The sequence below is a fragment of the Propithecus coquereli genome, unplaced genomic scaffold (genome assembly GCF_000956105.1).
Source record: "Propithecus coquereli isolate 6110/MARCELLA unplaced genomic scaffold, Pcoq_1.0 Scaffold608, whole genome shotgun sequence".
NCBI classification, from domain to species: Eukaryota; Metazoa; Chordata; class Mammalia; order Primates; family Indriidae; genus Propithecus; species Propithecus coquereli.
Genome location: NW_012152041.1, coordinates 1,493,639 through 1,517,241, shown reverse-complemented (window position 1 = coordinate 1,517,241; position 23,603 = coordinate 1,493,639). Strand labels below are relative to the sequence as shown.

Here is a 23,603-nt window from a genome sequence, read left to right as displayed (position 1 = left end):
TGGGGTGCATGACCCTCCCAGCACATGGATGTGTTCACTAACTGGGAAGCTTTACAAACCCCACTGTTTTATGGAGACGTTATCATGTAGGCGTGATTGATTAACTCCATTTCCAGTCCCTTCCCCCTCTCCAGAGAATGGTGGGGAGGGGGCTGAAAGTTTCAAGCTTCTAATCATGCTTGTCTTTCTAGTGACCAACCCCCATCCAGGATCCCAACAAGAGTCTTCTGGTTAGAAAAAAAGAAGCTCCTAACACCCAGGAAATTCTGAGGAATTTAGGAACTCTATGTCCGTAACCAGGGGCAGAGACCAATACATAGGTATTTCTCATTATTTCACAAAAAGAAATGAAAATGTGCACATATACAAAAACTTGTATATGAATGTTCATAGCAGCATTATTCACAATAGTCAAAAGGTAGAACAATCCAAATGGCCATCAACACAAGAATGGATAAACAAATTGTGACGTATCCATAAAATATAATATTAGCCAGCCTTAGAGAGGAAGGAAATTCTGATATGTGCTACATCATGGATGAAGCTTGAAAAGATTACACTAATAGAAATAAAGAAAAAATAAAATATCATGTGATTCCACTTAGATGAGGTATCTAGAACAGGCAAATTTATGTAAACAGAAAGTAGAACAATGGTTGCCAGGGCCTCGTGGGGAAGAAGGATGGGAAGTTATTGTTTAATAGGTAGAGTATTTATTTGGGATGATGAACAGATTCTGGAAATGTATAGAGGTGAGGGTGGCACAACAATGTGAATGTACTTAATGTCACTACATTCACTCCTAAAAATGTTTAAAATAGTAAATTTTACGTTATGGCTCCCCCGCCGAGTTGGGCGGGCGGATCGCAGACGCCTGCGGGCCCACCAGCCCGGAGCGGGGCTTCTCGGCCCTGCCGGCCGGTTGCGCGTGAAGAGGCGTTAGGGCGCGCGGGGTCCACATCCTCCGCGGAGCCCGCGGCGGGTGTTGCCGCCTCCGCGGTGGCGGGGAGTCCCCTCAGCCTAGCGCCTCACTCCTCAGGGTGGGGGCCGCGGGCGTCTGGGGGCCGCGGCGGCCGTGTGAGGGCTCGGGGCGAATCAATGGGCTGCTGATGGTTGGGAGCCGGGTGTCCGCGGGCCGTCGTCGGGCCTGGAGGTCGGGGATTCCCGGGGAGTATTTCCCACTTGAATGGCCTCAGGGGCCCCGGGGGGAGGGACGGCGGCTTTTGCCTGAGTGCCAACGAACCCCCTAACCTGCGAAGACTGGATTCGTGAAGTTGGAGGCACAGGAAGGAGTCAAGACTGAGAATAACGATCACATTAATTTGAAGGTGGCGGGACAGGATGGCTCTGCGGTGCAGTTTAAGATTAAGAGGCATACACCACTTAGTAAACTAATGAAAGCCTATTGTGAACGACAGGGTTTGTCAATGAGGCAGATCAGATTCCGATTTGATGGGCAGCCAATCAATGAAACAGACACACCTGCACAGTTGGAAATGGAGGACGAAGATACAATTGATGTGTTCCAACAGCAGACAGGAGGTGTCTACTAAAAAGGGAACCTGCTACTATACTCCAGAACTCTGTTGTTACAGACCAAGATTACATTCTCAATTAGAAAACTGCAATTTGGTTCCACCACATCCTGACTACTACAGTATAGTTTTCTCTATTCTTTCATTTTCCCCTTCCCCATTCCTTTGTTGTACATAAAGTAACTGGTGTATGTGCACAAGCATATTGCATTTTTTTTTTTTAACTAAATGGCCAATGGTATGTTTTGATTGACATTAAGTGGAGATGGGATGGGGAAAAATACTGGTTCTGTGAAAATACCCCCTTTCTCCATTAGTGGCATGCTCATTCAGCTCTTATCTTTATATTCCAGTAAGTTATTTTGCTCTCATTGTTTTAACAAAAAACAATAACATAAAAATCCTTGCATACCTTGTTCAATTGGAGAATTTTAATGTTTTTCATTTATCATTGTAAAACCAAGGACAATTTTATAACTTTTTTGTACGTAGCTGTTACATGTAGGGCAATCTGTCTTTAAGTAGGGATAAATTACTCTAAAAAGAAAATGAATCCTAGATAGCTTTCCCTTCAAGTCAAGCGTCTTGTTGTTAAATAAACTTCTTGTTTAAAAAAAAAAAAAAAAATTTTACGTTATGTTCATTTTACCACTATATAAAACTTAAAAATGGCCTTATAGCTATAAAAGTTATAACTTTAGTATATATACAGATCTTAATTTAGATTAATTTTAATTATTACATTGCCGAGGAACAAAATGAATGAAAAATACTCATACAAACTACAATACAGATGAACCTTAAAAACATACTAAGTAAAAGTATTTAATAGCTAGTCATAAAGGACCAAAGCCTACATGATTCCATTTTCATGAAACATTCAGAAAGGACAAATCTATAGAGATAGAAAGTACATTAGTGGTTGCCTGGAGCCGGAGGGGTTGGAAAGTTGGAGGATTATGTCCGAGTGGGGTGAAATTTCTATTTGAAGTAATAAAAATGTTCTAACATGGATTGTGTTGAATGTACAACTTTATAAATGCACCAAAAATCATTGAATTGTACAATTTAAACAGGTGAATTACATCTCAAATCTATTTAAAAAAAAATGCAGAAATTCTAGAAATATGTTGAATCTATTGACATCTAATTTGCTACAACTATTCTAACATAGAAATTTTCCTGACAAATGATCGTTAAAAGCTATGGGTAGCTGTACCCATTTGTTCTCTCCCATTACTGATGCTTTGGGACGACCACACAGCCCCATCACCTGCAACAACGCCTCAGCTCACAGGCCTGCAGGGCCCCGCTCCAGCTCAGCAGTCTTGCCTGGGTCACTCACCTGTGTCCCGACCCGCGGGGTAGTCAACGCGGACCCTGGAGGGGGGAGTGGGAATTGGGAGAGGCAGGAGACACAAGAAATGGAGACAAGACAGGAGTCTGATCAAGTCTCGTTTATTGGCAGTAGGGCAGAGGCTTAAGTAAGGCAGAAAGAGGAAGTAACAGTAAAGGGGCGGTGCTTTCCGAGGCTCTGGCTTTCCAGCCAAAGGATTTCCATATAAGGAAACCCTCAGGCGGCTTTCAAGGGCTACGTCATAATGGGTAAATGGAAACTTACAAGCTCTTTCGCGGGCTTTTGCAAATGCGCGGGCTTGGTCGGCCATTTTAGATAAGCAGGCCGATCCACATGGCTCGCGGCCATCTTGGATAAGCAGCTGCCGGGCCTCATGGCTCCGGACAACCTGTCCAGGGAAGCTGCTGTTGACTGGTCCAGGACGGCCCCATCTGGGATGATTAAGCTCCCGCCTCGTCCTCCAGCCAGAGCCCATGCACATGCTCACACCAGTGGCACAGAACAACCCAAGTCTGTCCTTAGCCTTCTCATGTATCACATTAGCTGACATCCCCTGGACCAGAGCAAGTCATGCGGCCTGACTTGAAGTCAAGGGTCAAGGGTCAAGGGAAGCAGACAACGCCTCTTCAATAGAAGGATCTGAGGAGTCATGTGGCGAAGGGGTGCATCTGCAGAGGGTGAAAAATGGGGACCCAACACGGGAGCCTCCTGCAGCAGCTTGTGACCAGCACAGGGCGCGTGCTCTGAAGTGTTAGGGAGACTGGGTGTAAATATTTCCCATCTTGCAGTTTTACCTTCTTCCCGTTTTCACTTAAAAGGAGGGGAGGGGTAAAAACCTACCTATCGGATACAATGAACACTATTCAGGTTACGGGCACACTAAAAGCCCTGACTTAAGCATTATAAAAGGTATCCATATAACAAAAATATTAATAATTAAAAAAAAAGAAAAAGAAAAAAATACGATAAACCGGGTGGCTCATAAACAAAGAAATTTATTTCTCACTGTTCTGGAGGCTGAAGTCCAAGATTAATTCCAGGTGCCAGCAGATTTGGTGTCTAGTGAGGACCTGCTTCCTGGTTCATAGAAGGATGTCTTCTCACTGTATCCTCACACAGCAGAAGGAGTTAAGGGCCTCTGATAAAAGCACTAATCTCATTCGTAAGAGGTCCATTCTCATGACCTAATATCTCCCACAAGCATCTCCAAATACCATCACATTGGGGATTAGGTTTCAGGACATGAATTTCAGGGAGACACATTTATTCTAAAAGGAGAAACAGATAATCTGAATAGGCCTATATCTAGTATAGTAATATATGAATAATTAACAATCTTCCAAGAAAGAGAGCACCAGGGACAGATCATTTCACAGGTGAATTCTTCCAAACATTTAAGGAAGAAACCATACTAATTATTCACAATCTCGTCCAGAAAATAGAAGCAGAGGGAACATTTTCCAACACATTCTATGAGGTCCTAATATCCAAGCCAGATAAAGACGTTAAAAGAAAGAAAATGTATAGACCAATACCTCTCATGAACACAGATGCAAAACTTCTTAAAGAAATATTAGCAAACTGAATCTAGCAATACATAATATGAATTCTACACTAAGACCAAGTGGGATTTATTCCTGGTATGCAAGGTTGGTTCAACATATAAAATACAGATAAAGTAATCCATCACACAAACAGGCTAAAGAAGAAAAATCATTTGATTATCTTGATAGATTTAGGAAAAGCATTGACAGAATCTGATACCCATGTGTGAATAAAACTCTCAGCAAACCAGGAATAGAATGGAAATTTCTCAACTTGATAAAGAATATCTACCAAAAAATCCTCTACACATAATAACATACATAATGTGAAAAACCGGATGCTTTATCCCTAAGATCAGGAGCGTGGCTCCTACCCAACATCATATTGAAATTCTAACTAATGCCATAGAACACAAGAAGAAAATAAAAGGCATATAGATTGGGATGGAAGAAATAAAACATTCTTTGCTCACAAATAACTTGATTTTCTATGTAGAAAATCCCAAAGAATCAACCAAAAAACCTTCTGGATTATAACAAGTTTGCATGATATAAGGTAAATAAAATTAATTGCTTTCCTATATCCCAGCAATGAACAACTGGAATTTGGAATTAAAAACACAATACCATTTGCATTAGCAAATTGTATTTGTTATCAAGAAAATCAAATACTTAAGACATAATCTAGGTCGGGTGCGATGGTTCATGCCTGTAATCCTAGCACTCTGGGAGGCTGAGGTGGGTGGATCATTTGACCTTAGGAGTCTGAGACCAGCCTGAGCAAGAGCGAGACTCAGTCTCTACCAAAAAATAGAAAGAAATTAGATGGACAACTGAAAATATATATAGAAAAAATTAGCCGGGCATGGTGGCGCATGCCTGTAGTCCCAGCTACTTGGGAGGCTGAGGCAGGAGGATTGCTTGAGCCCAGGAGTTTGAGGTTGCTGTGAGCTAGGCTGATGCCACGACACTCTAGCCCAAGCAACAGAGTGAGACTCTGTCTCAGAAAAAAAAAAAAAAGAATACATAAACTTTTCTAAAAAGTAAAAATAAAATCATTGACTTTATCAAACTATTTGGTAATACGAAATTTAAATTTTTGCCCTCCTTTCTAAGGCGAGAGCATCTGTTGGCTGCTTTGCTGTCTAGGTGAAGCCAAAAATTCAACTGGGAGCAGGTTTTTTTTGTTCTGTTTTATTTTTGATTGACAAATAATAATTGTATGTATTTATGGGATACAACATGATGTTTCATCAGATGCATATATTGCATAATAATCCAATCAGGCTAATTAATATATTCATCACCTCAAATATTTATCATTTCTTTGTGGTAAGAGCATTTAAAACTCTCTCTTTTAACTCTTTTGAAACGTACATTAACTATAGGCACCACATTGTGCAATAGATCTCCAGAATTTATCCTCCTAACTGAAACCTTGTACCCTTTGATCAACATCTCTCCTTTCCCTGTCTACCTGTCACCCTTAGCCTCTGGTAACCACCATGCTACTCTCTACTTCTATGAGTTTGACTTTTTTAGATTCGAGATACAAGTGAGATCATGAGGTATTTGTCTCTCCATGCCTGGTTTATTTCACTTAGCTTAATGTCCACAAGCTTCATCCACGTTGTTGCAAATGACAGAATTTCCTGCATTTTAAAGGCACATATATACCACATTTTAAATATCCATTCATCTGTTGATGGACACTTGGATTACTTTCATATTCTGGCTATTATGAATAATGCTACAATGAACCTGGGAGTGCAGACATGTCTTTGACATATGGATTTCAATTCCTTTGGATATATATCCAGAAGAGGAATTGCTGGATGATATGGTAATTCTATTTTTAATTTTTTGAGGAACCTTCGTACTATTTTCCAAAGTGGCTATATTAATTTGCAAACCACCAACAATGTACAAGGGTTCCTTTTTCTCCATATCCTCACCAACACTTGTTATCTTTCATCCATTTTGTAATAGCCAGCCTAAGAGGCATGAAGTGATAGTTCATTATGGGTTTAATTTGCATTTTTCTGATGATTAGAGATGTTGAGCATTTTTTAAATCTAGCTGTTGATATATAAAACATATATTTGTATGCCTTCTTTTGAGAAATGTCTATTAAGGTCCTTTGCCCATTTTTAAATAGGGTTATTTTTTTTCTTGTTATTGAAGGAGCACATTTTTCTTTTGCTCTGTAAAGAGTCACTTGGTGGAGGTGGTCCTCTCTTAGTAACAATGAATGGAAGAAAATAAGTGAATAAAATGTGGTGTTCATCTCCTGGTGCATTGATTGGAATAGGCAGAAAAACTGTCTCAATACAGTATCTCGAGTGAAATAATAAATTGAGATTATGCTTTGTAAGTGGTAAAACTTTAAATAAATCATCATCCTCCTCACTACTACTTAGAGACCACAAAGGCACTTCAAAAAGGACGTGCTGTTACATAGGGCTACACAGGTCCCCTAGTGTTGTTATATTTGGGGGGAGTTATCGAAATAAAAGACATATCATAAGTCAAACCACAAATGTCTGAGATGATTCTGTGTTTCAAAAACCCTAAGACTGAGTTCAGTACGATAGGTCTTTCTGCCTTCCCTTTTCCTTTCTGTCTTCTACGCATGCATGTTCTGGATGCTTTAATTAGTGTCTCCAAAAGGGTTTGTTATCAGCCTCTGCTTCAAATGACATGATAAGTCTCTTTCTCAAGATTACAATTTATGTTTTCAGACATGATGATAATTAGATTATTTGTTTTGTTTTGGGGCCTGGTAAGTGACCCTAACAGTTACTTTTTAATTGGCTTATTTACCCCTTACTCATCATTTCTTAGTAAGAAACCACGTGAATTCAGAACTATTATGCCTGCCTATTTTCATCATAGGATTATATCATTCAAGCATTAATTTTGCAGAGTGTTATATTTTGATTATCTCGGAATCTTGATTGTGTTACATATTCTTTTAATGAAACTGCATGTGTATCTGCAGCCGCTAAGCTCTCTTTTCCCATGTGATTTAGGTTTAATTTTATTACCATTCTAGAAACAGATACAAATGAGAGGGAAATTAGAAACAGTATTGGCACAACAGATTCTCAATTTTATGATGCATTAAATTTGGGGGCAATTTATCGCAAGTGGAAAAAGTTCAAGTAGTGGCAATGATCACATAGCTAAATGAGAACTCTTGAAGAGATTTTATTTTATCTTTAAGGTTTAGAACAAAGAAAACCCATCTGTTCACCACCCTGAATAGAATTCAGTACCCAAGTCACTGTGTCTGCCACTAGATCAAGATACCGTTTGGGGGCACTTCGGTGGCTGCAGAAATTTTATCTTCTGTGGTATATTTCTGGGAAAAGGAGTATGAGGAGAGAAAACGTGTTGTGTAGAGGAGGGGAAAGTATAGTTCCATACGGATGCTCTGGCTCATTCTATAAATATCTAATATTTAGATATTCTGACATTAATCATTGAGTAATGTGTGAAGAGGTGTCCTAGGCACTTGAGATGAAATGACAAACAGAATGACAAGGTTCTTGTCGAGAAAGGCCAACTGATATTATACGGTGAAAAGATAAAATTCCCATACAATCTATATGACATATATATTTGTATGATCATACGATCATTACTCACGAAGCAGAGAATTAACATAAGATGGTATCTTAGGGAGTGAGCGGGTGGCCTCTTGAGACCAGCTGGCTGTGAAGTCCTCTCTGCGTTGGGGCATTAGAGTGTGAGATGTAGAGACCACCAGAAGCAGAGGGGAGCAAGCGCATTTCCACACTTGGGCACCTCCTGACTCTCCCGGATTCCAGGACAGAGTAAGTGGTAGTTCTCTGCCAACCCAGGATTAGGCCCTTTGGCTGCAGTGAAAAAAATCCCAGGAGAAAACTCGGGAATCAAAATGGAGAAAGTGAGACATCAGACTAAACCTTCAGGAAGTAAAGAAGGAAAAACATAAACAAAAACAAGAAACGAGAAAAACCATCAGACCAGTTAATTAAACCTTGGAGTGGCCAGGAGATCCAGAGTTTCCTCAAAGAATGGAGATTTCTTGACTCCGAAGAGTTGAGGAGGAAGAATCATGATCGGTCTAAAGCAATTTCCCAGCGTCTCATCAGAGAGGCATGAAGAAAAGCTGGCAGGAATGTCTCCAGATGGGGACAATTTTACTGGGCTACTCATGAGGCCAACCAGAGGCCAAGGAGCCGGCCCTGTCCCTTCCTTATGAAGAGGCTCTGCACCGGATTCTGGGATGCAAATGGGAGGACGTCTTTTCAGGTCCTCTCTGTGCAGATGTGGTCGTCCCTCCAACTCCTGAGCTCCAGCCCCAGGCCTGTGCCATCCCCGGCCCCTTTGAGGGGCTGCTTGAGCTACATGCAGGATCCGCAGGCACCCAGATGGGAGCCCCAGAACATGAACCCTCCATGGTCAGCTCCATGCCTGGCCCCTGCCTTTTCCCTGGCAGCACCCCGCCCCCACAGCAGTGGTTGATCTCTTCTGATTCTGATCCAGATTCTGAACTTAGAGACGGTTAGGACCTGGAATTAGGACCTGGATCTCCGTTCTGTCTGAAAGCAACAGAATAACATAATCTATACACTGGTATTCACACCTCAATACAGTGAGAATAAGGTGTGAAATAAATGGGGAAAAAAATCTGAGGTGTGAGGGACGAGAAGGAAGCAGCCACATGAGCTTCTGGGGGTGCATTCCTGGCAGAGGAGAGCTCAGTGCAGGGGCCCAAGGAAGCTGGAGGGGCTGGATGGTGATGGTTGAGGGTCACTGGGCATGTGATGAGGCCAGTGGGTATGGAGGGACCAGAAACCTGGGTACCTATATCCCACGTTGTTGAACACGGGAGTTGAAGAAGGCTTAAGTATCCCTGTGTGGCAGACACTGCCAGGTACCTACCCTGTAAACATCCATCCCCATTTTTTCCCTCTCCCACAGAACCCCAATTTTGTGTGGGGTTGCACTGTACCAAATTAAAAACCCTCAATTCCACAGAGTCCCATACGGGGAGGAGTGGTCACATCACATGGCCCTGGTTAATAACATGTATCCAGAACGCTTATGAGAAGAAATTCCCTTTCAGAATAAAAAAGGAAATTTCAACGGGGCTCATGCCTATAATCCTAGGACTCTGGGAGGCCAAGGTGGGAGGATTGCTTGAGCTCAGGAGCTCGAGACCAGCCTGAGCAAGTGCAAGATCCCGTCTCTACTAAAAATAGGAAAAAGTAGCTGGGCATGGTGGTGCATGCCTGTTGTCCCAGCTACTCGGCAGGCTGAGGCAGGAGGATTGCTTGAGTCCAAGAGTTTGAGGTTGCTGTAAGCTAGGCTGACACCATTGCACTCTAGCCCGGGCGATAGAGCTAAACTCTGTCTCAAAAAATATATATATAAATTAAAAATAAATAAATAAAAAATGAAAATAAAGGAAACTTCTAGAAGATGGCTTTTCATGTTTTCCTATTCTTCCTGCCTGGAACACTGATGCAATGTCTGGGTATAGCAGCTGTCTTGAAACCACGAGAATGAAAACCACAAATGAAGAATGAGATAAGAGAAAGACAGGAGTCTGGGAAACTGAGGAGTTTCCCATGATGCCAGGAGTCTGGCATCATGGACCTACTGCACTCCCCAATTCTTCCAACCTCTGCACATCTTGTTGGATGCAATGAACTAATCTTTATGTGTTCTGGTGCTAGCATCCGGGCATTCTCACACTTGTAACCAAGAAGAATCCTAAATCATAGAACACAGAATGGGAAAAAATAATAGTTTAGGGAACTGTAGAAAATATTGGTTAAAATAGTCCAGGTATAAGGATAACCCAGAAGAAGACAAAGCTAGTCTTGCACTATTGCCATATGTCATCCTGAATTTGGTCCCAAGTATTATAGAAGCCAAAACCAAGAGGAAATTTCTCAATACAACTACTAGCACTACTATTAATTCTACTAATAGTAATAAAGATAATAATAACAACAAAGCTATCTCACATTTCTCAAGTGTTTACCATATGCCAGGCACTCTTCTAAGAACTTTGTATGTGTTAAATCATTTAATCCTCAAAACAACATTTACAATTATTATCTGCATTTCACAGATGAAGATGTTGAGATAGAGCTTACATGGCTTGCCTAAGGTTAAAGACCCAGGATTTCAACCTAGGTTGCCTGACTGCAAGGCCTGCAGTATAAACCGAATTTTATGAAATTCTCATAATATCTGATGTAGAATCTTCTTAACTTTGGTAAAAGGTCTGCTCAAATCTATTGTCTATTTAAAAAAATTGGTTGCTCATCTTCTTAATGTTGATTGTCTGTTTGCTTTCCAAAGTTAAAACAATAACGCTGACTGTTGACTACTGAAAAGAAACAAAATGGAAGGAAACAATGGAATGGCATCTTCAAAGAGCAAAGAGAAAATAATGTCCAACCTAAAGTTATATATCCAAGGAAAATATTCTTTGAACATGAAAGTGAAATATGTTTTTGGACAAACATAAAATTAGAAAATTCATTGCCAGGATACCCACTCTAAAGGAAATATGAAATATTATCCTCAGGCAGAAGGAAAATTAAGCCAGACAGAAACTCGGAGATGCAGAAAGAAATGAAGAACAATAGAAAAGGTGAATATGTAGCTAAATCTAAATGAATATTAACTGTATAAAACTTTATAAAACAACGCAAATAATGTCTTGTGGGGATATAAAATATTATTATATATTAGGCAATATATATACATACAATCACTTGTGAGGATATGTATTATTATATATTAGGGAGTATATATTATATATATAGTTACTAAGCTTACAACTTGACAAAAGGTAGCCTTCCCTGGGCCCTGAAGTCTAGTCTTCTTTCAGCCAAAGCATTAAGGAAGACTATGCATCACAGACAGTAGCAAGGGGTCCAGGGGACCAGGCCCAGGCTTTTAATTGTCCTTACTCTGTAAGGACCCTATAGTAAGATTCAGACTTTTCCTGCAATAAACTGAAGACTTGTAGGCATGGCCATTTTGGCTCCAGTGAGCCTTCTCTTAATCAAACCCTGTTTAACTGCCACTGTCGCGGCCCGGATTGCAGAATGGGGGATGGACACAGAAAGAAACACACAGACACACACAAGGACATACAAGACTGCAGTAGACAATTCTACCAGTCGCTTTATTATATACTTTTTCTATGTCTGGCAGCTACTTCCTGGCACGTGACTACCTTGGGCGCCCTGAGAAAAATACATTTTCATTCCTTCCAGACGATTGCTTAAGGGAAGCAGACGTTTGCATCTTAACTTCTTGTATCTTAACTTCTTTATCTCATTACTTTATCCAGGACAAAGAGATGCCTTGGCTTGTTTGCAAGACCCCAGGCGCTTGGTTATCTATCATAAAGCTATCTGTCATGAGGAATAGTTCTGTTTGGTCAAGAGGCCGTGTCCGGACCTATTGACCTCTGGCGCCAAGGAGAGCACGCCCAGTTTCGCTGACTCTGGGCTTAAGCCAATTTGCCCAGGGACGGCCCCTACAGCCACTGTTATTGCAATAACATTATTTGTAAAAGCCCCAAACTGCCAATATCCCAAATATTTGTCAACAGCAGAATGGATAAGCAAATTGGGCTATATCTATACAATTGAATACCATACAGTGATGAAAATAAATAAATAGTGCTACATACAAAACCGGGGTGAATCTTACACACATAAGAAGCCAAATACAAAAGAACCCATACTCGATGATTACATTTGTGTAAGATAGTACAAAAATAGGCAAAACTTATCTATGCTAAATACTGGGTATCTTTGGAGGAGAGGGACTTACTGATTAGGAGAGGGCAAGAGACGAGCTACTGCCAATGTTCTAAGACCTGGGCAGCGATTCCATGGGGCTGGTCAGTTTGTTGTAATTTATCAAGTGTATGATTTTCTGTATAATATCATACTTCAAGAAACAAAACAAACACTTCCAAGTTCACAATGTTATTTTATTTATTTATCTATTTCAAAGTATTACGGGGGTACCAATGTTTTTGGTCACATGGATCGCTTTTGTACTGCTTGAGTCAGGGTTATACGTGTGCCTGTCACCCAGATAGTGTTCATTGTACCCATTAATACCCACAATGCTATTTAAAAAGAAAGAAAGGGAGAATCATTTCTTTGGCTACCTTTGGAAGTGACGAGAACGCCTTTAATCTGAAAATTGGCAACTAACAAGGAAAACATAAGCAATTAACCAGCCTTTCCCGCAGACTGAATTTCAGTGTAATTAAATAGCCATAGTTGCTGAGGAAAAGTTTTTCTTTACAATTTCCAACTAATAAATGTGGAATCAATGACAGAATTAGAAAATCTCCAATGAGTAAGCTCTAATGAAATAATTCAGGCAAAGATCATGGTATTAGTTATCTATCACTATGTAACAGATTACCCTAAAATGTAGCCGCTTAAAACAACAAACGTTTATTATCTCCCAGTTTCTGTGGGTGAGGAATCCGGGCATGGCTTGGCCAGGTGCTCCTGCTCAGAGTTTCTCAAGGCTATAGTCACAGTGTCAGCTGGGGCTGAGTCATCTCAAGGCTTGACTGGGGGAGGATTTACTTCCAAGCTTCCTCACGTGGCTGTGGGCAGACCTCAGGTCCTTGCTGGCTGTCATGGAAACAGTTACTTGCCACGTGGGCCTCTCCTAGAGCACCTCACAAGATGGCAGCTGGCTTTCCTAAGAGCTAGAGAGTGAGTGAGAGAATAAGAGAGGACGCCCAAGACAGCATCCACAGGATTCTGGTAACTTAATCTTGAAGTGCTGTTCTATTACCTCTGCTGCATTCTATTCTTAAAAGTCTCGGCTGGGCGCGGTGGCTCACGCCTGTAATCCTAGCACTTTGGGAGGCCGAGGAGGGTGGATTGTTTGAGCTCAGGAGTTCGAGACCAGCCTGAGCAAGAGCAAGACCCCATCTCTACTAAAAATAGAAAGAAATTATCTGGACAACTAAAAATATATAGAAAAAATTAGCCGGGCATGGTGGCGCATGCCTGTAGTCCCAGCTACTGGGGAGGCTGAGGCAGTAGGATCGCTTGAGCCCAGGAGTTTGAGGTTGCTGTGAGCTAGGCTGACGCCACGGCACTCTAGCCCGGGCAACACAGTGAGACTCTGTCAAAAAAAAAAAAAAAAAAAAGTGTCTCAAGGCCAGGCTAAACTCAGGGAAGGGACTTTTACAAGGGTATAAATACCAGGAGGCAGGGATCACTTTGAGCCTCTTAGAGACTGCTGTGAATGGTGATCATATAAATTGGGTCATTCTTGTCATGCCCAACTAAATCAGAGTGGAGGAGCTGGGGGGAGAAAACCCTCAGGGCACATAACATTGCTCCAAGAATGTAATTCTCTGCAGGCCTAGCTGCTGAGGTTGCCTGCTGTAACCTGAAATCAGTTTTATCTAAGAGCTGCTGAAGGGAACTGCTGGGCTCTAAGACTAGTTTTACCCACCACAGTCACTCACCAGTCAGAGCTGGTCAGCTCCCCGAAACCTTACCAGTGCCAATGAACTTTCTTTCAGAACAATACTTACCAGTTCTCCTTTTTCTAAAACTTCCAACCTTCTCTTTGTTCTTTGGACATACTGAAGACCACCTGTTCTGTGTGTGCGCCCTGAATTGCAATTCTTGTTTCCCAAATAAAATACTTTAAATTTAGAGATGTGTCTCTATATTTTATTTGACTTGGACACTGTCTACCATAGTCATCAATGGATGGAAGCCACTAGATGAAAAATTGATGGGGGACTTTATGAAACAGAGGCATCAGACTGTTACCACCTGCTCGAAACTTAAAAGAGAGACAACCAGACATTATTTGCCTTCTGTTGTGAAGCAATCTAAAGCAGCAGTCCCCAACCTTTTCAGCACCAGGGATAGGTTTCACGGAAGACAATTTTTCCACAGATGAGGGGGGCAGGGGTGGAGGTGGAGCTCTGTGGCCTTGTTCCTAACAAGCCATGGACTGGTACCAGTCTGTAGCCCAGGAGTAGGGACTGCAGATCTAAAGTACATAGCACCACCTAATGAAATACTCTTTCCATTAAGCAGTGAAGCTGAATCTAATCAAGCCTTAGCAAACATCCAATTTACAAGAAATAAATTTTTGATTTCTTTCTCTTTTTTTTTTTTTTTTTTGAGACAGGGGTCTGGTAGTTGGTATTGAACTCAAATAATCCTCCTGCCTCTGCCTCCCAAATATTAGGATTACAGGTATGCACCAATGCACCTGGCTCCTATAGATTTATTTCTAACTAAATCTATGTGATAGAAGAATAAGTCAAAAGCACCATAAGGATACAAATCTAGAAGGTGGGACCTTCTATAGGACAATAGACCTATTTCTTTAGTAGGTCAATTGCATTAAAAAAATGAGGAATTGCTCTAGACTCAAAGAACCTCAAGAGAACTAACAACCAAATACAATCTTTAGATATTGCTTGGATTCTGATTTAAAGAAGCCAACTAGAAAAAGTTTTGAAACAATAAGTGGATTTTGAATATGGATACAAAGATAGTATTATGGGGTAGGGTGCGGTGGCTCACGCCTGTAATCCTAGCACTTTGGGAGGCTGAGGTGGGAGGATAGCTTGAGGCCAGGAGTTGGAGGTTGCAGTGAGCAAATAGAATCAAGGAATTATTGTTAATTTTTCTTGGTAAAGAATGTTTTATTGTGGTTACGAAAAAAATGTCCGTATTTTTCTGAGATGCACACCAAAGTAACATTTTAGACATGAGGCCTAAGATTTGCTTTAAAATCCTTCAGCAGAAACAGCAAACACAACAAAAGAAATAGATGAAACGAATGTGGTAAGATCTTAATAACTGTTGAATCTAGATGATGGGTATATGCCGGTTCATTATACAATTCTATTTATTTTTATAAATGTTTAAACATTTTCATAATAAAAATGGGAAGAAAAGATATTATGACTAGGCTTGGCGTGGTGGCTCACACCTGTAATCCTAGCACTCTGGGAGGCTGAGGCAGGAGGATCTCTTGAGCTCAGGAGTTTGAGAACAGCCTGAGTAAGAGCAAGATCCCATTGCTACTAAAATTAGAAAAATTAGCCGGGCATCATGGGGTGCGCCTATAGTCCCAGCTACTTGGGAGGCTGAGGCGGGAGGATTGCTTGAGCCCAGAAGTCTGAGGTTGCAGTGAGCTATGATTACACCACTGCACTCTACCACGGCAACAGAGTGAAACTCTGTCTCAAAAACAAAACAAAGCAAAACAAAACAAAACAAAATCTGGTTTTGAAAAATAATGCAAAAAATGGAAATGACAAAACAATTTCACTTATATAGAGGCAAATTTTCTAAACAAAATATTAGGAAATAGAATCCAGAAATATATTTTAATATCTACATAATTATACACACATTATTAACAGTTTAATTGCTCACGATTATTTCTTGCATTCCTCTGAGTTGTTGCTAAAGTACATACTTTACTAGAATTTTAGTAAACGATTGTGAATAGTAAACAATCTGGGGCACTTATGTATTTTTAAATGTATTTATTTCACCTCTACTCTTCAAAGAGAGTTCGGCTAATTACAGAATTCCAAATGGACAGTTGTTTTCCCTGAGCATTCTGAGTGTACAACACCATCACCCTCTGACAGCTCTTGTTCATCAGAGTTTTGCTGTCAATTTGTCATTTCTTTGTATGTAATCCATCTCTTTTTTGTAGATTATATTTTCCTTTTTTGTTTAATGCTTTACAGTTTTGCTACAGTGTTTCTATGTAGAGATTTATTTTTACTATCTTGTTAGTAACTCAGTGAGATTTTTCAATTCGAGCTTTTGTGTTTTTTCATTTCTGGAAAATTTTCAGTCATTTTATTTTCAAACATCACTTCTTTTCCATTCTGCTTATTTTCTTCTGCAAATTCCGTTGGATATATTTCTCAGCTTCTTACTCTACCCTCCACTACTTTTCCTTCTCTATCTTACTGTGCTTTGATCTAGAAGCTTTTCAGTGCTATCTTCCAACTCATGAGTCCTCTCTCTTCAAAAATATCCAGTGTAGCAATGGGATAATTTATTGAGGATTGTTATCATTTTCAGTGACTATATTTTTTACTTCCAAGATTTCCAGTTTGTTCCTTTCCAAATCTTCTTGTTCTTGTTTCATGGATGCTGCTTCCTTCCTTCGTCTTTGAGCAGTTAATTTATTATTTTAAAGTTCTCAGATTGATCTCTATATCCCCAGGGGTTAATTCTTTCATTTGTTGAATTTACGAAATATTTTTATCATGATGGACTCCCTCATGTGCTTAAAATTTCTTAAAGAGCCATTTTTGCTTGGGAGTTCTCTTTCATATACACCCTTTCTTTTCATATGGTCTATATTTGCTTCAGCTCTGGTCCAAATGGGTTTCACAGGTCCAAACCAGTCTTACATTAATTAGCAGATTACCTTGTATCTTTTACTCCATATTAATGATTTAATTTTGGACCTTACACATGTGTTGTATAGACTCAGTTCAGATATTCTATTGGGTACTCAGCTTCTTTGATTTTTATGTATAGATTCAATGCTCTCAAAAGCAAAAATATACATCTAAAATATTTTAATAAACTATATATCCCATTTAAGAGAATAAGTTCCTTCTTTTTGATAAACAATTTGAGGATAAACAACCAATGATTTACGAACTATAGGTGGGAAAATGACACCAGGCATGTCCTGGCTCTCTACAAATCTCCTCTCAGTGTTGTATTTTATGTCTAGCAGTGAAGGCCTCCTAGTGTGCTTCCACTTTGCAAGCCCCTTAAAGTATCTCCATTCCAGATCCTTTAGATCCAAGAATTGTTTTTCTGAAAAGAATCATATATTCGAAGAATCACATGGTGTTATTATTCAACCTCGTGTTACACAGAGATGCTTCATGGACAGAATAAACTTCTGATGAACTTGAATCTCCTTCTCTTTCTGGCAAAAAGCTGTTTATAAAGCTTTATAAACAAAGGGAGACCCTATGATGTTATCTAAAGCCCTCTCCTAAATAGGAAATTGGGTGGGCTTGAGCGGACCCCGTAGGCCACAGCAGGTAGATGGAGCGTCTCATTCTGTGCTTGGATACTAAGAGCACGTGAAAATGGAGAGCCCTGCAGGGCACTGAGTTGCACAGGGAGGAAAGAAGGACCCTAATAAGTGGTGAAAACAACGAGGAAGATTGACTAGAAGTACATAGATTTTTTAGTGTCATTTGCTTCAAGATGCTACTGTAAACCCTGAGTATAAACGGGCCACAGCTTAGGTAGAATTTGGCTGTTTTCCATACTCTTTCAGGGCCTACCAGCTTGGCTCTTTCCTACTCTTTCAGGGTCTAGTAATTACAATCCCTTCAAGGAACCAATGAGCCAAGGAGAACCAAGCCAAGATATATTGCATGTTCCCCCACTCAGCAGACATTCCCCTTTCCCTTCCCTTCAGCTCTTTTCATGACTAAATACATTGTAAAGCTAAAAACAACAACAAAAGCAAGGCTGAAGGCAGGGGCTTGAATGTAAAACCAGGGACCACAGAGCCAAGAGATCAGTATAAAGAGTATAGGAGAATAATGGGTGCAGCAGAGAAGCAGAAGGGCTGGTCTATTTCTGGTAGGTGACTGTACCACCCTTCCTGGGTGGTGACATTTCAGTAGGTTGCCTGTGGTCCAGGGGTTGAGCAGGCATTGCTGCTGCCCCAGTCAGCCTCCCTGGGTCTGCCTGGCAGGAAGTCTTTATATATATTCTGTACACACCTGAAGTAGAAGACAGGTGCTGGGGACTGTTGCTATCTTCCCCAGTGGAACAGATGTTCAACAGTTTGTCCCTAATTTCAGGGAGTTTGATAAGATCTTTGCAGGCCTGGCAAAGCAGGAAGTGGTGGTAAAAGGAAGGAAGGGGATATTTGGCAAGAGAAGGCCACAGAGTTGATGATTTTGACAACTAAAGAGCTTTATGTCATGATCTGTGTTAGACACTGTAGGTTGGCTTCCTCCATACCCATTCCAATCCTCTTCTGCCTATCTCTGCTACAGCGAGGGCTCACTAAGAACTCTATTCACGGCCGGGCGCAGTGGCTCACGCCTGTAATCCTAGCACTCTGGGAGGCCGAGGCAGGCGGATTGTTTGAACTCAGGAGTTTGAGACCAGCCTGAGCAAGAGCAAGACCCCCATCGCTACTAAAAAAATAGAAAGAAATGATCTGGACAACTAAAAAAAATATACAGAAAAAAAAAAAAGAACTCTATTCACCAGCCTCCCTTGCAGGAAGGGTGATGATCGGACATAATTCTGGCCAATAAAGTGTAGGAAGAAGTCATCTGAGGAGGGGTGTTCTGGAAAACCGTTTCTTCCCTATTAAAACAGGACAGAAATACCAACGTGGCCCTCTGTCCTATCCCACCTCTTCCTGCTTGGAATGTGGCCATAGCACCTACAGGTGAAGGAGATGTCTGTTAGACATGAAGATAAAAGCCACACACAAAACGATGGTGAAGACTGGGTCCTTGGAGACATCAAAGAGCGTTGTTGCACAGCGAGTAGAGCCATGGCTATCAGAGACTGGGGAGAGGGAGATGGGGAGGATGGGGAGAGGTTGGTCCATGGGTACAAAGTTACAACTAGATAGGAGGAATAAGTTCTGGTGTTCCATTGCACAGCAGGGTCAGGATGATTAACAACAGGATATAGTATATTATAAAATATAAAATATGGTATATTATAACATATAAAATATTATAAAATAGCTAGAAGGGAGGCTTTTGAAGGTCCTCACCGCAAAGAAATGGTAAGTGCATAAGGTGATGGTCCTGCTAAATACCCTAATTTGATCATTGGACAACATAGATATATATATGGAAACATCAAATTGTACCCCATGAATATGTACAATCACAATGCACCCATTAAATAAATAAATAAAAAGCATTGTTCCAGCCCTTGTCTTCCTACCTTCAGAATTCCAAATATATAAGAAAAACAACCCTTGTTTGGTTTCTCTGTTATTTTTGGTCAAACACACTCCTAATCTACATGATCCTACAGGATTTAGCCTGAGCAAGAGGAGCTCATAGGATAGGAGAAGAGCAAAATGGAAACATCCACTCTCTTTTCCTCCCCCAGGGCTTGGTGTTAGTAGGGATATGTCCTGTAGTATTCTTTGGCATACAAGGAATCCTAAAGTTCTTCCGGACTGAGTAGAAGAGTAGAAGATGAATTGTTGCAATATCAATTAAACCTAAGGAATTACTGAATATCCTTCATGTGGATGCCTGTCCCAGAAATTGACCTCCACAATCTCAGGAAATGAGGGTCATGTAGGCAGAAAAGAGACTCCAATTCAGTCTGGGAGGCCACACGAGAGACCCCCAGAAGTTAGGTAGACAGCAGGCAACACAGGCATTAGGAAGAAAGGACAACCTGGCCCCTATCAGAAGCAAAGTCATAAATGTTCAAGATCCTATCAAACATCCAGAATTCTTCTTCAATAGGTTTTTGACTAGTTCTTCCTATTGATTCTCATTGCTTTTCATGGTTTTTCCTCTCTGTTCCAGACTCTACTTGTATAGTTTATGGATTACCTAACCCAGTCCTACAATTGCTCTAATTTCTAACCCCGCCTATCCTCCAAAACACACAAAATATGACTCTATCAAAGTCATATTTGAAACCTGCACTAAGCTCTGTCAAGACGTCAATGTAGGGAGTTACAGCAAAGGCTATTTCAGTTTGCTGGACCAAATATGCTCAGAGTAGTGAACCTATTCCTTCAAATCTGTACCTTCTGTCTCTCCCACTCCTTTCAAGATAAAAATGATGGTGTCAAAATATTTGCTGTGAAAATGGTCTTATCTTGAATCAAGAACTTACTTCAGAGGGATGCAAATGTTGATTTAGTCTATTTTTATAGCTCCTCAGAATGACAAATATTACCTCTCTTTAATTACGTAAGTAATACGGAGTCCTGAAGTATAAAATACTCCCCTCTCACTAAAAGTTAGCATCATATGTTTTACGTATTTATTTTAACTTTCTCTGTGTGGTCTTTGGCCTCTTATGGGAACCTCTCCATTAAAGGATCAGAAATGAGAGTTCCTTCCCACTGTCTGTGGCCTCTGTTGAAAGCCCGGATACAGAAGTAAGGAAAGCATAAAGAGTCATGAATGAAAAGATCTCTAAAAAAATCCCTTAATTGCAGCAAAGCCAAGCTAATACTCAACTAACTTCATGTAACAAGAAACAAAGAGCTATGGGTGGTTTGGAGTCCAAGTCCAACTGGCTCATTTCACAAAGGAACGTTTAAGTAGTGTATCTAAATAATATACCTTTTCAAGAATGACTCTGGGACTCGAGCCTGGAATTTTATGTTCTCTGTTGTGCACTGTGTTGCCACTCCTGCAGCAGCTATGAAGCCCAGAACTGCAAGATTTCCAGGGGTCAGTATTTGACTATTTCTGCTCTAGAAACTGATGTAAATTTGCCGTAAACTTTCCACACCCTTTCTCCCACATGGCCTCATCTGTTTAGATTACCTGAGTCGACTAAGAGGTATTTAGGAATTCCGTCTTCGAAGGTGAGCTTTTCCGAGCTGGCCTTGGGAAGGCCTAGCCTGCATAAGACTTTGGTGCTCTGAATCTTCTTCAGGTTGGCAAACCGGGACAAAGCCTTCGAGTGATCCTTACGAGTGTCATAAGGAAAGGTGTGTGCGGGCGGGGGGATTCCACATTGCCGCAGCCTCTGCTGGGACCTGCAGAGCCTCTCCACTGACGACTGGGAGCCCGCCAGCAAGCTGCGGTGCAGGAGTTCCACCATGGACTCTGGCTTCTTCTCCTCCTCCTTTTTAACCAGCGTGCACATGAAAACATGGTGGGGATCTTCTCTTCCCATGACGGCGCCCCTGGCGAAGGACATGGCGTTCAGGTTTTTAGTAAGCATTTTCTGTGCTTCATCAAGTGAAATACCGCATGTTTTTAGGAGATTTAATTTCTTGCTCTTCTTACTGAAATTCTCAACAAATGCATATAATTCTGGCAGCTGTGGGGAAAAAAGTGGGAAGTCATGAGATCGATGAACATGTTATAGGCTGGCAGACCCTGAAACAAATAAGATAACAAATAACCACAAAAACAGAAGCATTTCTCCCTGGAAGCTCTCTTTGCCTAACTAAACCAACTCAATAGTGGCTCTGTGGAATAGAGACCAGAAGGTCAAATCTCAGATTCATCCCCCAAAGGACGTATTATTTAAACACGTCTCTTAAACTCCCTGTTACAAAATGAGCCAGTCACACTTGGACTCAGAAGTCTTGAAGAGCTTTTCAACTCTAAAATTCTGTGAGTGACCTTGGGGAGAGACAGCTGTGGGAGGTCGTGACCTTCGCTTGTTTTGAGTAATGCTACATTTCTTTCAAAGCAGAAAGACAGCCAGATCATCTAGACATCAACACTTCATCCTTGTTCGAAAGAGCTCAGAATGTTCAGGAATGCAGTGCATAGGAGGCTGTAATAATTGTTATTCACTGGAATACTTTACCAAAGAAAATGGTTGTGTTTGTGGGTGTTTGGGAATAGTTGTTGGCAGAAAAAAGAAAAACAATAAATTATTTCTCAGAGTATCTTTTCCTATCTAAAATCCTATGTTGAAGGAATAAAGTCTTGTTTTCTAGAGCATCCTGCCTACAGAGCCCATCATTCCTAAAGAGGCTTCTCAGGCCATTAAACTGGAAGGCTTAGGTTAGAGCCAAAATTTGGGTCACTTCACTCAATGCTGAGTTTCCTTTAATTAATTTATTTATTTGTTTTGAGATGGGGGGGCTCCCTAAGTTCCCAGGCTAGTCTCGAATTCCTGGGCTCAAATGATCCTCCTGCTGCAGCCTCCCAAGTAGCTGGGACTACAAGTGTGAGCCACCACGCCTGGCTCAGGGTTTCCTTCTAATTCTAGTTGGTTCTGCTGCAAGGGCAACAAATAGAAAGTGAACTAAGGTTGGCAAATGGCTCTTTAAAACCCATACTACTATCAGAAAACAGCTCAGCACTCGTGCTCACCTGACCTGGGAAGAGCTATGTTTTCCCCAACAATAAATGCTAAGTCACTGAAGTGGAATGTTGGTGTTCCCTGTGGCTCCCAGGTACACATTCAATAGCTCGAATTTCTACAGTTCTTGAATATAAAGTTTCCTGCATACATTATAAAATTTTAAGTACATACCGAACATTGGGGAGACACTGCCTCAGTGCTGTCTTCAGCTAGGTTGGTGTCGCCCATGGGGAACACTATGCTGGGGTTTTATTCTCTAATTCCTGCAAAAGCAGTATAAGCAAAAACAAAAATCAAAGATCAAAATTCAGATAAAATACAAAGGGAGGGGATTAACACTTTTTAAATCTTCAAACTTTGTGAGTGGGACATTTGTAAGATTTTATATCATTTAAATTTTCTTTTGTTTTTCTCCTTAGTCTAAGTCTGCCAAATTTATCATGTTTCCACCAAACATTTTCTCTGAAACATCCCAAATTCTTTCTAACATGTATTTTCAGGTTTAATACTAGTCCAATGAATCCTATATGAATTGTTTTTTTTTTTTGGCTTACATATTTTGATGAATTTTCAATTCATCTGAAGAAAAAATTATGTACCTCCTTACCCAGAAAACGTGTTTTGTATTCAGGAGAAAAATGCTCATATGTAATAATAATAATAAAAATAATGAGCATTTTCAAGTAATTTGCTTTGTGCCAGATACTCTACTAGGCATTTTGCAGATAGATTTCGTTTAATCCCTTTGTGAGCGATTAAAAATAGCCATGGAATCTTCACAATTTGTCTCATTAATAAGTAAGCGGCAGTTAAGTCGCCTCCCACATTTGACTCTGGGCTGGCCTTATGCTTGGCTTTGACCAATAGCTGTGACATTGTGTCAGTGACGTCGTGTGAGACCTTCAGAAGATTTGTAGCTTCACTTCACATCCTTGGAAGCCTGGGCCACCACGAGAAGAGGTCTGACGCCCTTTCTGGAGAGACCGTGTGAGGTCAGCAGCCAGCACTGACCACTAGACGTGTGAGTGAAGCTATCTGGGTCCACCAGCCCCAGCTCTTGGTGACG

General features: G+C 40.8%; 2 protein-coding genes across 2 annotated transcripts in view; one reads left to right on the top strand and one right to left on the bottom strand.

The window, feature by feature from the left end:
- The window catches only part of LOC105822394 (spermatogenesis-associated protein 31E1-like), a 29,181-nt gene extending 27,032 nt beyond the window's left edge, over positions 1-2,149 (top strand). Inside the window, exon 3 of the mRNA XM_012659378.1 lies at positions 1,260-2,149. Within this exon, the coding sequence (XP_012514832.1) occupies positions 1,260-1,553 (294 nt within the window). The 3' untranslated portion in view covers positions 1,554-2,149. The remainder of the gene's footprint in view (positions 1-1,259) is intronic.
- A 677-nt stretch (positions 2,150-2,826) lies between these two features.
- Positions 2,827-22,765, bottom strand: LOC105822393 (chromosome unknown open reading frame, human C9orf153). The gene is made up of 3 exons (XM_012659377.1): positions 22,709-22,765; positions 21,034-21,535; positions 2,827-2,915 (listed from the first exon to the last, which is right to left on the bottom strand). The coding sequence occupies exons 1-3, from the start codon at positions 22,763-22,765 to the stop codon at positions 2,827-2,829; spliced, it is 648 nt and encodes a 215-aa protein (XP_012514831.1).
- Between the last annotated feature and the right edge of the window lie 838 nt (positions 22,766-23,603).

Coding starts and splice junctions, on each gene's coding strand:
- LOC105822393 (XM_012659377.1), bottom strand. CDS start 22,765: ATGGGCGACACCAACCTAGCTGAAGACAGCACTGAGGCAGTGTCTCCC. Junction 21,536..22,708: donor CAGTGTCTCCCCAATGTTCG/GTATGTACTTAA, acceptor TTTTCCCCACAG/CTGCCAGAATTATATGCATT. Junction 2,916..21,033: donor ATACCTCTTAGTCGACTCAG/GTAATCTAAACA, acceptor TCCCCCCTCCAG/GGTCCGCGTTGACTACCCCG.